The sequence below is a fragment of the Pristiophorus japonicus genome, chromosome 8 (genome assembly GCF_044704955.1).
Source record: "Pristiophorus japonicus isolate sPriJap1 chromosome 8, sPriJap1.hap1, whole genome shotgun sequence".
Taxonomy (NCBI): Eukaryota; Metazoa; Chordata; class Chondrichthyes; family Pristiophoridae; genus Pristiophorus; species Pristiophorus japonicus.
The window spans coordinates 222174797-222190569 of record NC_091984.1 but is presented as its reverse complement, the minus strand read 5'-3'; the positions used below and the strand labels follow the sequence as shown (position 1 = coordinate 222190569).

Sequence of the window (15773 nt, the reverse complement as noted above, 5' to 3'; positions counted from 1 at the left end):
TCCACTAGGACCGTTCTAGAATCTCAGGAATTCTGGAAGATCACAACCAATACATCCACTAACTCTGCAGCCACGTCTTTTAGAACCTTAGGATGTAGACCATCAGGTCCAGGGATTTGTCGGCTTTTAGTCCCATTAGTTCTCAAGTACTTTTTCTCTACTGATATTCATTACTTTAAGTTCCTCACTCTCATTAGCCCCTTGGTTCCCCATTATTTTCGGTATTCTTTTTGTGTCTTCTACTGTGAAGACAGATACAAAATATTTGTTTAAAGTCTTTGCCATTTTCTCGTTCCCCAATATAATTTCTCCTGTCTCAGCCTCTAAGGGACCAACACTTACTTTTGCTACTTTCTTCCTTTTTACATACTTGAAGAAGCTCTTACAATCTTGGGCTAAGTGGCAAGTAATATTCGCACCACACAAGTGCCAGGCAATGGCTATCTCCAACAAGCGTGAGTTTAATCACCGCCCCTTGGCATTCAACGGCATTATCAACATTGAATCTCCTCCCATCAACAGCCTGGGGGTCACCATTGAATAGAAACTTAACTGGCCATATAAATGCTGTGGCAACAAGAGCAGGTCAGAAGCTGGGTATTCTGCAGTGAGTGTCTCACCTCCTGACTCCTCAAAGCCTTTCCACTGTCTACAAGGCATAAGTCAGGAGTGTAATGGAATACTCTCCACAACACTCAAGAAGCTCCACACCATCTAGGACAAAGCAGCCCACTTGATTGGCACCTCATCCACCACCTTAAACATTCACTCCCTCCACCACGAGCGCACCGTGGCTGCGGTGTGTACCATCTACAAGATGCACTGCAGCAACTCGCAAAGGCTTCTTCGGCAGCACCTCCCAAACCCTCAACCTCTACCACCTCGAAGGACAAGGGCTACAGGCGCATGGGAACAACATCACCTGCAAGTTCCCCTCCAAGTTACACACCATCCTGACTTGGATGTATATCGCCGTTCCTTCACAGTCACTGGGTCAGAATTCTGGAACTCCCTCCCTAACAGCACTGTGGGAGTACCTTCACCACACGGACTGCAGCTGTTCAAGAAGGTGGCTCACCACCACCTTCTCAAGGGCAATTAGGGATGTTATGATCACTCTTCCCGAAAGGATAATTTACTATAAGATTACTAATTAGCCTTGTCTCATTACACAAAACAAGATCTAAAAGAGCCTGTTCCCTGATTGGTTCCAAGGCGTATTGTTCTAGGAAACCGTCTCGAATGAATTCAATGAACTCGTCCTCCGGACTACCATTACCAATTCCATCTGCCCAGTCTATATGAAGATTAAAGACCCCACAATTATCGCATTACCTTTGTTGCAAGCTCCTATTAATTTTTGATTAATACTCTGCCCAAAGAAATAGCTACTGTTTTGGGGCCTTTAAACTATACCTACCACTGTTTTCTGGCCTTGTTATTTCTTATCTCCACCCATAATGATTCTCCTTCCTGGTCTTTTGCGCTAAGATCCTTTCTTACTACTGTCCTTATGTCATCCTTTATTATCAGTGCCACTCGCCCTCCTTTTGCAGTCTGCCTGACTTTTTGAGACGTTAAGTACCCTGGAAAAAGTAGTTCCCACCCATGGTCACCTTGCAACCATGTCTTTGTAATGGCTATTCGATCAAACCCATTTATCTCTATTTGTGCCACTAATTTGTCTATCTTGTTACGAACGCTTGGTGCATTCAGGTAAAGGGCCTTTAGTTTTAACTTTTTATCATTATTCCCTGCTTTCATCCTATTCACTGATGCATTATTACTTCTAAACTCTCTGACCCTTCCAGACACACACTGTTTATCTTGCTCAACTAGAAAACTAGCCGAAACTGAACAATAGCTTCAACTAAGCTGACAAAGCCTGGGAACATGGCCTTAGGGACAATTTTGAATTGTTCTATTTTTAACGCATTTATATCAATGATTTGGATGAGGGAACCAAATATAATATATCCAAGTTTGCTGATGATACAAAGCTCGATGGGAATGTAAGATATGAGGAGGATGCAAAGAGGCTTCAAGGGGATATCGACAGACTAAGTGTGTGGGCAAGAACACGGAAAATGGAATATAATGTGGAAAAATGTGAAGTTATCCACTTTGGTAGGCAAAATAGAAAAGCAGAGTATTTTTTAAATGGTGAGAAATTGGGAAATGTTGGTGTTCAGAGGGACCTGGGTGTCCTTATACACTAATCACTGAAAGTTAACATGCAGGTACAGCAAGCAATTAAGAAAACAAATGGTATGTTGGCCTTTATTACAAGAGGATTTGAATAGGAGTAAAGGCATCTTAGTGCAATTATATAGGGCCCCGGTGAGATCACACTTGGAGTATTTTGTGCAGTTTTGGTCTCCTTACCGACGGAAGGATTATACATACCATAGAGGAAGGTTCACCAGACTGATTCCTGGGATGGTGGGATTGTCCTATGAGGAAAGATAGAATAGACTAGGCTTATATTCTGTAGAGTTTAGAAAAATGAGAGGTGATCTCATTGAAACATACAAAATCCTTACAGGGTAGATGCAGGGAGGATGTTTCCCCTGGCTGGGGCTTCTAGAACCAGGGATCACAGTCTCAGAATAAGGGGTCAGCCAATTAGGACTGATGAGGAGAAATTTCTTCGCTCGGAGGATTGTGAATCTTTGGAATTCTCTACCTCAGCGGGCTGTGGCGGCCCAGTCGTTGAGTATATTCAAGACAGAGATCAATAGATTTTTGGACATTAAGGGAATCAAGAGATAGTCCAGGAAAGTGGAGTTGAGGTAGAAGATCAGCCATGATCTCACTGAATGGCGGAGCAGGGCCGAAAGGCCTACTCCTGCTCCTATTTGTTATGTTCATTCTGGTTGAATTTAAGTATTTTTATACTTCATAATTGAGCAGATTTTTTTTTCTATTTCTGAAACAAAAGCCCTGATTTTAACCCCCACCGCCGCCTGGCGGGAACAATATGAGCCGGAGGGGGTGGGGTTTAAAATGGTGGGGTTGGTTGCACCGTGTTCCCGACAGCCCCTCCCCCACCCCCCCAAACCACTATCTTGACTTACCTCAGATCAGGCACGAGAGGGGCTGCCCGCCCCAGGCAGACAGGGGCCTTCTCTAGATGGACAGCGTCGGTGCCACAACCCTATTTTAACGAGGAATCTCGGGCGGCCCTCACGGCACCAGGCCCACCAACAAAATCTGCCGGGGAGATGAAGACTGCACCCAGACAATGCCAAAGGAAGTTTAACGTTTATTTCTGTGCGGGTTCCTTGTGGTTCAGGTGGAGCTGGCGTGCTTCTCCTTGCTCCTTTCAGCACCAGCCATCTCCCTCTCTCTCTGGCAGCTCTTTGAAGGACCCACTGCCGCCCCTATCCCCCCCCCGACCCTGCGGACTAACCTTATTCCAGGGACCGTTCCCTTGTTTCCCTCGCGGTGTCGGCCGCCCACCCAATTTTCCCGGCCGACGGCTCTTGCATCATTCACACCGGCATCAGGTAGAAGACCACGGAGAGAAATGTAAATGAGGCCTGGGCGTTAAACTGACCCGGGACTCACGCCAAGGAATCTTGGGTGGGGGGGGGGGCGGGTGGGTGGTGGAGGGGTTCCCTTCCGTCCCACACCCTTCCCGGCCCGAGACCTGCCCCGAGCTAAAATCAGGGGCTAAAGTTTCATTTAGATTGTTAAAGAAACCAACCAGACTATTACTTCTCCCAAATGTTACCTCAATAATCACCGTCCCACATCCAACCCACAATGCCCCACTTCAGACTTGCATCTCATTTGCACCGGAGCAAATGCTCAGTAATGGGGCGGGGGAGTAGAGGAAAAATACACGCAGGCCTGTGACACTGGGTCTACGATGCCCATCGCCCAACATCGAGTTTCCCGAGGATTTCCGGAAATGCCCTGGTTGTTGGGAGGTTGCCATTTGGCCTCTCCTGTGTTCAGCCCATTCTGTCGCATTTAAATGAGGTGGGAGGTGCCTCATTTTCCTCCTGGGACATGGGGTGGCTGTTCATTTGGAGCAGCGCGCAGAAAAGGCAGGAGGCTGGGCTTTGCGCCCAAGTCCACTCAGATTACAGGATCGGAGTGGGGTCTGCTGGTGTAAATATTCAGAAGATAAGTACCTTTTCCTCACATATACATATTTTACCACATTTTACTTAATCTCCGGTGGCCTCTGTAATATATTTGCTTCATGGGTTCATTGCTATTAAGAACGAGTTAGAAACATAGAAAATAGGTGCAGGAGTAGGCCATTCGGCCCTTCGAGCTTGCACCACCATTCAATAAGATCATGGCTGAACATTCACCTCAGTACCCCTTTCCTGCTTTCCTTTGATCCCTTTAGCCGTTAGGGCCATATCTAACACCCTCTTGAATATATCCAATGAGCTAGCATCAACAACTCTCTGCGGTAGGGAATTCCACAGGTTAACAACTCTCTGAGTGAAGAAGTTTCTCCTCATCTCAGTCCTAAATGGCTTACCCCTTATCCTTAGACTATGTCCCCTGGTTCTGGACTTCCCCAACATCGGGAACATTCTTCCTGCATCTAACCTGTCCAGTCCCGTCAGAATTTTATGTTTCTATGAGATCCCCTCTCATCATTCTAAACTCCAGTGAATAAAGGCCCAGTCGATCCAGTCTCTCCTCATAGGTCAGTCCAGCCATCCCGGGAATCAGTCTGGTGAACCTTTGCTGCACTCCCTCAATAGCAAGAATGCCTTTCCTCAGATTAGGAGACCAAAACTGAACACAATATTCTAGGTGAGGCCTCACCAAGGCCCTGTACAAACTGCAGTAAGACCTCCCTGCTCCTATATTCAAATCCCCTAGCTATGAAGGCCAACATGCCATTTACCTTCTTCACCGCCTGCTGTACCTGCATGCCAACCTTAAATGACTGATGTACCATGATACCCAGGTCTCGTTGCACCTCCAGATAATATTCTGTCTTCGTGTTTTTGCCCCCAAAGTGGATAACCTCACATTTATCCACATTATACTGCATCTGCCATGCATTTGCCCACACACCTAACCTGTCCAAGTCACCCTGCAGCCTCTTAGCGTCCTCCTCACAGCTCACACCGCCACCCAGTTTAGTGTCATCTGCAAACTTGAAGATATTACATTCAATTCTTCATCCAAATCATTAATGTATATTGTAAATAGCTGGGGTCCCAGCACTGAGCCCTGCGGCACCCCACTAGTTACTGCCTGCCATTCTGAAAAGGACCCATTTATCCCGACTCTCTGCTTCCTGTCTGCCAACCAGTTCTCTATATCCACGTCAGTACATTAATTTTGCACACCAATCTCCTGTGTGGAACCTTGTCAAAAGCCTTTTGAAAGTCCAAATACACCACATCCACTGGTTCTCCCTTGTCCACTCTGCTAGTTACATCCTCAAAAAATTCCAGAAGATTTGTCAAGCATGATTTCCCTTTCATAAATCCATGCTGACTTGGATCGATCCTATCACTGCTTTCCAAATGTGCTGTTATTTCATCTTTAATAATTGATTCCAACATTTTCCCCACTACTGAAGTCAGGCTAACCAGTCTATAATTACCCGTTTTCTCTCTCCCTCCTTTCTTAAAAAGTGGTGTTACATTAGCTACCCTCCAGTCCATAGGAACTGATCCAGAGTCGATAGACGGTTGGAAAATGATCACCAATGCATCCACTATTTCTAGGGCCACTTCCCTAAGTACTCTGGGATGCAGACTATCAGGCCCCGGGGATTTATTGGCCTTCAATCCCATCAATTTCCCTAACACAATTTCCCGCCTAATAAGGATATCCTTCAGTTCCTCCTTCTCACTAGACCCTCGGTCCCCTAGTACTTCTAGAAGGTTATTTATGTCTTCCTACGTGAAGACGGAACCAAAATATTTGTTCAACTGGTCTGCCATTTCTTTGTTCCCCATTATAAATGCACCCGAATATGACTGCAAGGGACCTACGTTTGTCTTTACTAATCTTTTTCTCTTCACATATCTATAAAAGCTTTTGCAGTCACTTTTTATGTTCCTGGCAAGCTTCCTCTCATACTCTATTTCCCCCCTCCTAATTAAACCCTTTGTCCTCCAATGCTGAATTATAAATTTCTCCCAGTCCTCAGGTTTGCTGCTTTTTCTGGCCAATTTATATGCCTCTTCCTTGGATTTAACACTATCCTTAATTTCCCTTGTTAGCCACGGTTGAGCCACCTTCCCCGTTTTATTTTTACTCCAGACAGGGATGTACAATTGTTGAAGTTCATCCATGTGATCTTTAAATGTTTGCCATTGCCTATCCACCATCAACCCTTTAAGTATCATTTGCTAGTCTATTTTAGCCAATTCACGTCTCATATCATCGAAGTTACCTTTCCTTAAGTTCAAGACCCTTGTCTCTGAATTAACTGTGTCACTCTTGGTTTATGAGCAAAGGTTTAACAATCACACGACACATTACCAGTTCATCCACCAGGCTCACAACCTCCTGCCTCATCGTGGATCCCCCGAACCCAACTGGCTGGGGTTTTATTGAGTCTTGTAGACATCATGTGACTGGCTAAGCTACTCCCAACTCAACAGCTCTACAAACCTGTGAGCATCCTCACAGGTCCATACGTTAAAGTCTCTTTAAAATATGTCATTACAAATGTGGCTGATGCCACGAATGCTTCCAATAGAAGCTTCCATTAAGCCCGAGCTACTGCAAGACATCAGTAATAGGAACATCATCAGAATGTACCCAGGGGGTGCGATCGGTCAAACAGAAACGCTCCCATCTACCAGGATATAAAAACACTCCATGAGACTCCTCACACTCACAGCTGGATTGTTCGAGTGTTCAGACTGCCTTGGTGATGTGAATTAGATTTAAATAGATTCCAGCACGGCCTGGGACTCCCCTGAGAATAGACACCGCACTGAAAGCAAGCTGTTGTTGCAGCTATTTACGAGGTAACTCTCATTGCTCACATTGTCGAACTATAAAAGGAATTCTCAGAGTACCACAGCATCCCTCTATAAATCTATCACTGAATGGACCCTGTGCTGCTGCCCAATAACATTTTAATGCTTGTTCCTCTGCTGTATATGTGAGGATAAATTAATTACACCTTGGTACAGTGATAAATCATTGATTTTAAATTGAATATTTAGCATTTTGGATTTTGTAACTCTCTGAAGGGAGTGTATAGATCCTCATGCTCATATGACTGGACCTGACTCGATTGTGGATATAACTGGATATGTGGGTCTTACTGGATATGACTGGATATGATTAGATCTGACTGGATCTGACTGGGTAGGTGGATATGAATAGATCTGACTGGATCTACTAATACTACACTCTCCCTGAAGGTCTTTCCTCACATTTAACTTTTAACATTTTAACCATTTTTTCTTCTGTAAAATACTTTACTGCTCATTTTAATAAAGCCACCTCGAACCCACTACTTGACCTTAACTGGCCCACAATTGGGAATCTGGTAGGTTACTGAGCATAAGCCCAAAGCACAAGAACAAACCCAACCTGATGCAAACTTTCAACTATCAACGAGACAATCTCATTCAGAGAGGCAAGAAAAATGTCTGGATGGGAGGTGCAAATGTCTCACTGGTTGCCGTGCATTAAAGGCTGCTTTTCAAGGGAGGGAATTGAATCAACTTACATCTGGTCTGGGCATTTCTGGTGTCAGATACTGACACTGAGTACCTGAAGCAGAAAATTGCTCCATTCACAGAACTTGCATCCCTCACCTTGACAAGCACAAAGTTCAAAATTATGTTGTTTTTTTAAATTGTTTTTCTCATACTAAATATTTTTTTAATGTACTAAAGTAAATTTTTCACTGATACTTACCCAGGTCTGGAAGCGTTCTGGCGCTTGGTTTTTTAAAGGTTCGCCTAAACAGGTGCTGCCAGAACCAATCCCTGTTAACAAGCAGAATCCAGCGTCTGTCCAGGGAGAACATCTTTCACAGGAGCCTCCAGGTCCGGAGCAGAAACCTTCTCACAACCTGACTCAGAACAGAGGTGAGTGAGAACTCTCTCCAGGATCTGGACTGGGGCAAAATTGGATTCTTCTAGCGGCTGACTGTGTGAGTTGGGACTGAGCCATTCCGACGAGAGGGTCTCCAGTTTAGTTCTCATTCAGTCAAGGATCCTGCTCCCATGACCATCCGGAAGCCCGGCTGGAACGTGCCTGTGTGTCGATGCTGGGTGAGGGCAGCATCGCTCATGGCTGTTGTCATCATCATCGGCAGTCCCTCGAAATCGAGGAAGACTTGCTTCCACTCTAAAAGTGAGTTCTCAGGTGATTGAACAGTCCAATACGGAAATTACAGTCTCTGTCACAGGTGGGACAGACAGTCGTTGAAGGAAAGGGTGGGTGGGGAGTCTGGTTTGCCGTACGCTCCTTCCGCTGCCTGTGCTTGATTTCTGCATGCTCTCGGCGATGAGACTCGAGGTGCTCAGCGCCCTCCCAGATGCTGTTGTGCTTCCATGGTCACTGTGTAGGTTTGCACCTGAAGAATGGCCACTTAGGTCTGATGGTATGGGACTGGTAGTCTGCGACTGGTAGTCTGGTGTTATGGGACTGGTAGTCTGGTGGTATGGGACTGGTAGTCTGGTGGTATGGGACTGGTAGTCTGGTGGTATGGGCTGGTAGTCTGGTGGTATTGGACTGGTAGTCTGGTGGTATTGGACTGGTAGTCTGGTGGTATGGGCTGGTAGTCTGGTGGTATTGGACTGGTAGTCTGGTGGTATTGGACTGGTAGTCTTGTGGTATGGGCTGGTAGTCTGGTGGTATGGGACTGGTAGTCTGGTGGTATGGGACTGGTAGTCTGGTGTTATGGGACTGGTAGTCTGTGGTATGGGACTGGTAGTTTGGTGGTATGGGCTGGTAGTCTGGTGGTATGGGACTGGTAGTCTGGTGGTATGGGACTGGTAGTCTCGTGGTATGGGACTGGTAGTCTGGTGGTATGGGCTGGTAGTCTGGTGGTATGGGCTGGTAGTCTGGTGGTATGGGCTGGTAGTCTCGTGGTATGGGACTGGTAGTCTCGTGGTATGGGACTGGTAGTCTGGTGGTATGGGACTGGTAGTCTGGTGTTATGGGACTGGTAGTCTGGTGGTATGGGACTGGTAGTCTGGTGGTATGAGCTGGTAGTCTGGTGGTATGGGACTGGTAGTCTGGTGGTATGGGCTGGTAGTCTGGTGGTATGGGATTGGTAGTCTGGTGGTATGGGCTGGTAGTCTGGTGGTATGGGACTGGTAGTCTGGTGGTATGGGACTGGTAATCTCGTGGTATGGGACTGGTAGTCTGGTGGTATGGGACTGGTAGTCTCGTGGTATGGGACTGGTAGTCTCGTGGTATGGGACTAGTAATCTCGTGGTATGGGACTGGTAGTCTCGTGGTATGGGACTGGTAGTCTGGTGTTATGGGACTGGTAGTCTCGTGATATGGGACTGGTAGTCTGGTGTTATGGGACTGGTAGTCTCGTGGTATGGGACTGGTAGTCTGGTGTTATGGGACTGGTAGTCTCGTGGTATGGGACTGGTAGTCTGGTGTTATGGGACTGGTAGTCTCGTGGTATGGGACTGGTAGTCTGGTGTTATGGGACTGGTAGTCTTGTGGTATGGGGCTGTCAGAAACCTTGAAACTATACTCCAGCCAGAGTGGAGAGGAAAACATTGAGGGAGGGGGAGGAGAGAGCGAGACCCATTTGGGATATAGAACCATTAAGGAATTTCAGGAACCCTGCTGGAAATTGCCCTTGTCTGAATGTTGTGTGGGGATCGCTGACAATGAAAGACATGCAACGTTCTTTACCTGATTTTAAGATAGTGTCTCATAACTTTTTCAAAAACAATGTTCTTAAATATGGAAACCAAAACTGCATGCGGTATTCCAGGTGTGGCTTCACCAATACCCTGTATAACTGTAGCAAGACTTCCCTGCTTTTATACTCCGTCCCCTTTGCAATAAAGGCAAATATTCCATTGGCCTTCCTGATCACTTGCTGTACCTACATACAAAATTTTTGTATCTCATGCACAAGTACCCCCAGGTCCCGCTGTACTGCAGCACTTTGCAATTTTTCTCCATTTAAATAAGAACTTACTCTTTGATTTTTTTCTGCCAATGTGCATGACCTCACACTTTCCAACATTATATTCCATCTGCCAAATTGTTGCCCATTCCCTTAGCCTGTCTACGTCCTTTTGCAGATTTTTTGTGTCCTCTTCACACATTGCTTTTCCTCCCATCTTTGTATCATCAGCAAACTTGGCTACGTTACACTTGGTTCCTTCTTCCAAGTCATTAATATAGATTGTAAATAGTTAGGGTCCCAGCACTGATCCCTGCGACACCCTGCTAGTTACTGATTGCCAACCAGAGAATGAACCATTTATCCCTACTCTCTGTTTTAAGGACTCTGATTAAGGAACTGGAATCTTTTTACATATAAATATGCACTGAATTCTCCCAGCCAAATAATTCTCATTCCCCTCCTGTAGAGGATCATTAATAACAGACAAAATGACTGCACTTTATTATCTTGTTTCTCATCGCAAGCTTTTTTCTCAGCTAGCTCAATGATAATGACATGATCAACTGCACACAATGGGTGTCAAAATCATCCATCAGCAACTTTTGATATTTTTTAAAATATCTGCTGAGCCTTAATATTTAAAATAAATGCAAATCCTGCAAAGCCTGCTGACAATTCACCAGGCAAGTCAGCTGTGCCACTTTCACATGCCTGGAAAAGCATGGACCATGTGATCATGCAAGGTACACTGCACATCTTGTGTGCTTTGCTGCGTTTATGTAAATCGGTAATCTCCCCATTTGCATTCTGCTGATGGAACAGAATGTGTCTTTAATCGTGAAGCCTGAGTATGAAGAGGGTTGCGGACACTGCCCCGTTCGGTTTTTAAAATATGTGCCTGGATTGTGTCTCCTTCACACTCCCTCAGACACGGTGCAGTACTCAGCTGGGGCCAGAGAATGTCTGGATGGTACTGCTGTTGGTTCTGGTGGCTGTGTCGATGCTGGTTTTGGGGGGTTGGGGGTGGGTGCCTCAGAAAGGATCAGCTACAGATGCTTTGGAGTCCCTCGAGATCCAGGCTGACCCAGAGAAAGAGAATTCCACCAACTGGCTGAGAACAATATTGTGATCTAACGAGTAGAATGTGTCTCCCCTGGGTAAAGTCACAGATGAACGAATGGCATCTGGATTGAAAATGTTATTGAGTGTTTAATGGAAAGTGGGTTTTAGATACTGTCTATTTAGCAACATGCTCTATAATTCATAATCATAATAGGGACATACAGTACTTTTCTCTGAAGCAATTTAAATCCACATTTATCTTTTTTTTTTTGACTCATGCTGATTTCTCATTTTGAAATTTGCATTCCGAGAATGTGATTCCATTAATGGGAACAGGGACTGAAGCACTATGTTTATAAATGTCTTTACAGCAGGCCTGTGGTTTGCAGTGTTTGTGTAAAATGGCTCAGTGTGGTTTTCGAGAGGCTCAGTTGCACACACACGGGGAGAAATTGGCCTCCTTTGCGCCTGCCGTTAGCGCTTCCTATAGCGAGGCGCTAATGGCTTACCGACCAGGTGCGGCAAAAGTATCAACGTCCGCGAACTTGCTTGCCAGTTTAGCGCTGGCGCTAAAACTTACCGCCCCGATCTCCTGCGCCCCGGAGATCGTGATGTCATGCGCCGCGCAGCGCCCCGGATCTTAAATTCACTTCTGCCCCTTGCAGCATCGCCAGGCGCCAACAACGCCAGCTGCAGGAGGCGTGGTGCCCTCGGCCGTCCACTTGGGGAGCGCTATTTTAAGGCAGCAGTGGTCAGGTAGGCCAAATCTTTCTTATAATCCAAGTGTGCTGTGTTGTGAATTTTTTCCATCCCGCGATGGCTCAGCCCGCGCACTCTGAGAATGCTGGGGGCTGCTCATCGCGGATCACAGGTGCCGTCGCCCACCATTCCCAGCCTTACTAGGTTGATTCCGGAGATGAGGGGGTTGACTTATGAGGATAGGTTGAGCCTATACTCATTGGAGTTCAGAAGAATGAGAGGTGATCTTATTGATAGATAATTATAGGATAATGAGGGGGCTCGACAAGGTGGATGCAGAGAGGATATTTCCACTCATAGGGGAAACTAAAACTAGGGGGCATAGTCTTAGAATAAGGGGCCACCCATTTAAAACTGAGATGAGGAGGAATTTCTTCTCTCAGAGGGTTGTAAATCTGTGGAATTCTCTCCCTCAGACAGCTGTGGAGGCTGGGTCATTGAATAGTATTTAAGGCGGAGATAGACAGATTTTTGAACAATAAGGGAGTAAAGGGTAATGGGGAGTGGGCAGGGAAGTGGAGCTGAGTCCATTATCAGATCAGCCACGATCTTATTGAATGGTGGACCAGGCTCGAGGGGCCAAATGGCCTACCCCCGCTCCTATTTCTTATGTTCTTACCGTGAGATGACCTCAGCGTTGGCCTTTCCCTTTAAGGGAGAGATGGAACCTGTGATTCCGGCAGCGCTGCGCGGGACATTGTGCAGCGCTCTGCTGCTACTGCCCCTCTTGCTCCGTTTAGCGCTCCAAGGGAAGTGGTAGCACTTGATTTAGTGCTCCACTTCCCTCCTGGAGCACCAAACCGGAAGATCGCGTGGGATTCGATTGTGTAGCGACCGCCGATACTTTTGCACTCCCACAAAAGTTAGCGCCACGCAATTTCTAGCCCTACAGTGTAAATGTGTGTTTATTTCTCTCCCAGCTAGAGATTAGTGTAAGGGAGATGCACTGAGAGATTAGCTTTAAAAATGCAGGCTGTAAGCACATCCTGAGCAGGTGTATGGGATTCCATGAATCTGAGTTTGGTTGACGTGCTGTTAATATATTTTTTGTCAAGCAATTCAGAAAAAGAAATCCTGCCCAAGTTTGTGATCACATTTATGAATGCAGGGTCACTTTGACTTTAGCCACGTGCTAGTCAGAGTAGGAATTGCAGGATAGTTCAGATGAATACGTGGCTTGAGGAATGGCGCAAGGGGGAGGGATTCAAATTCCTGGGACATTGGAACCGGTTCTGGGGGGAGGTGGGACCAGTACAAACCGGACGGTCTGCACCTGGGCAGGACCGGAACTGATGTCCTCGGCAGAGTGTTTGCTAGTGCTGTTGGGGAGGGTTTAAACTAATATGGCAGGGGGATGGGAGGCACAGGGAAGTAAAAAGGGGGCAGAAGCAAAAGGCAGGAAGGAGAAAAGTAAGAGTGGAGGGCAGAGAAATCAAGGGCAAAAATCAAAAAGGGCCACATTACAACATAATTCTAAAAGGACAAAGAGTGCTAAAAAAACAAACCTGAAGGCTCTGAGTCTCAATGCGAGGAGCATTCGTAATAAGGTGGATGAATTAACTGCGCAGATAGCTGTTAATGGATATGATGTAATTGAAAATACGGAGATATGGCTCCAGGGTGACCAAGGCTGGGAACTCAACATCCAGGGGTATTCAATATTCAGGAAGGATAGACAGAAAGTAAAAGGAGGTAGGGTAGCATTACTGGTTAAAGAGGAGATTAACGCAATAGTAAGGAAGGACATTAGTGTGGATGATATGGAATCTATATGGGTAGAGCTGTGAAACACCAAGTGCAGAAAACGTTAGTGGGAGTTGTGTACAGACCACCAAACAGTAGTAGTGAGGTTGGGGATGGATTCATCAGGAAATTAGGGATGCGTGCTATAAAGGTACAACAGTTATCATGGGTGACTTTAATCTACATATAGATTGGGTTAAACTGGTGGCAATACTGTGAAGGAGGATTTCCTGGATGGTTTTCTAGACCAATATGTCGAGGAACAAACTAGAGAGCAGGCCATCCTAGATTGGGTGTTATGTAATAAGAGAGGATTAATTAGTAATCTTGTCGTGCGAGGCCCCTTGGGAAAGAGTGACCATAATATGGTAGAATTCTTCATTAAGATGGAGAGTGACACAGTTAATTCAGAGACTAGGGTCCCGAACTTAAAGAAAGGTAACTTCGATGGTATGAGATGTGAATTGGCTAGGATAGACTGGCGAATGATACTTAAAGAGTTGACGGTGGATAGGCAATGGCAGACATTTAAAGATCACATGGATGAACTACAACAATTGTACATCCCTGTCTGGCTTAAAAATAAAATGGGGAAGATGGCTCAACCGTGGCTAACAAGGGAAATTAAGGATAGTATTAAATCCAAGGAAGAGGCATAGAAATTTGCCAGAAAAAGCAGCAAACCTGAGGACTGGGAGAAATTTAGAATTCAGCATTGGAGGACTAAGGGTTTAATTAGGAGGGGGAAAATAGAGTATGAGAGTAAGCTTGCAGGGAACATAAAAACCGGCTGCAAAAGTTTCTATAGATAGGTGAAGAGAAAAAGATTAGTGAAGACTAATGTAGGTCCCTTGCAGTCAGAATCAGGTGAATTCATACTGGGGAACAAGGAAATGGCAGACCAATTGAACAAATATTTTGGTTCTGTCTTCACGAAGGAAGACACAAATAACCTCCCGAAAATACTAGGGGATTGAGGGTCTAGCGAGAAGGAGGAACTGAGGGAACTGAGGGAAATCCTTATTGGTCAGGAAATGGTGTTGGGGAAATTGATGGGATTGAAGGCCGATAAATCCCCAGGGCCTCTGCATCCCAGAGTACTTAAGGAAGTGGCCCTAGAAATAGTAGATGCATTGGTGGTCATTTTCCAACATTCCATGGACTCTGGATCAGTTTCTATGGATTGGAGGGTAGTTAATGTAACCCCACTTTTTAAAAAAAGAGAGAGAGAGAAAATAGGGAATTATAGACCGGTTATCCTGACATCGGTAGTAGGGAAAATGTTGGAATCAATTATTAAAGATGTAATAGCAGCGCATTTGGAAAGCAGTGACAGGATTGGTCCAAGTCAGCATGGATTTATGAAAGGGAAATCATGCTTGACAAATCTTCTGGAATTTTTTGAGGATGTAACTAGTAGAGTGGATAAGGGAGAAGCAGTGGATGTGGTGTATTTGGTCTTTCAAAAGGCTTTTGACAAGGTCCCACACAAGAGATTAGTGTGCAAAATTAAGGCACATGGGATTGGGGGTAATGTATTAACGTGGATAGAGAACTAGTTGGCAGACAGGAAGCAAAGAGTGGGAATAAACGGGTCCTTTTCAGAATGGCAGGCAGTGACTAGTGGGATACCGCAAGATTCAGTGTTGGGACCTCAGCTATTTACAATATATATTAATGATTTAGATGAAGGAATTAAATGTAATATCTCCAAGTTTGCAGATGACACTAAGCTGGGTGGCAGTGTGAGCTGTGAGGAGGATGCTTAGAGGCTGCAGGGTGACTTGGACAGGTTAGGTGAGTGGGCAAATGCATAGCAGATGCAGTATAATGTGGATAAGTATGAGGTTATCCACTTTGGTGGCAAAAATAGGAAGGCAGATTATTATCTGAATGGTGACAGATTAGTAAAAGGGGAGGTGCAACGAGACCTGGGTGTCATGGTACATCAGTCATTGAAAGTAGGCATGCAGGTACAGCAGACAGTTAAGAAAGCAAATGGCATGTTGGCCTTCATTGCAAGAGGATTTGAGTATAGGAGCAGGGAGGTCTTGCTGCAGTTGTACAGGGCCTTGGTGAGACCACACCTTGAGTATAGTGTGTAGTTTTGGTCTCCTAATATGAGGAAGGACATTCTTGCTAT

General features: G+C 45.5%; 1 protein-coding gene across 1 annotated transcript in view; it reads left to right on the top strand.

Moving 5' to 3' along the window:
* LOC139268315 (rabphilin-3A-like) overlaps positions 1 to 15773 on the top strand; it is a 120203-nt gene that overhangs the window by 14841 nt on the left and 89589 nt on the right. Inside the window, exon 4 of the mRNA XM_070886385.1 lies at positions 7880 to 8048. Coding sequence (XP_070742486.1) covers positions 7880 to 8048 — 169 coding nt within the window. The remainder of the gene's footprint in view (positions 1 to 7879; positions 8049 to 15773) is intronic.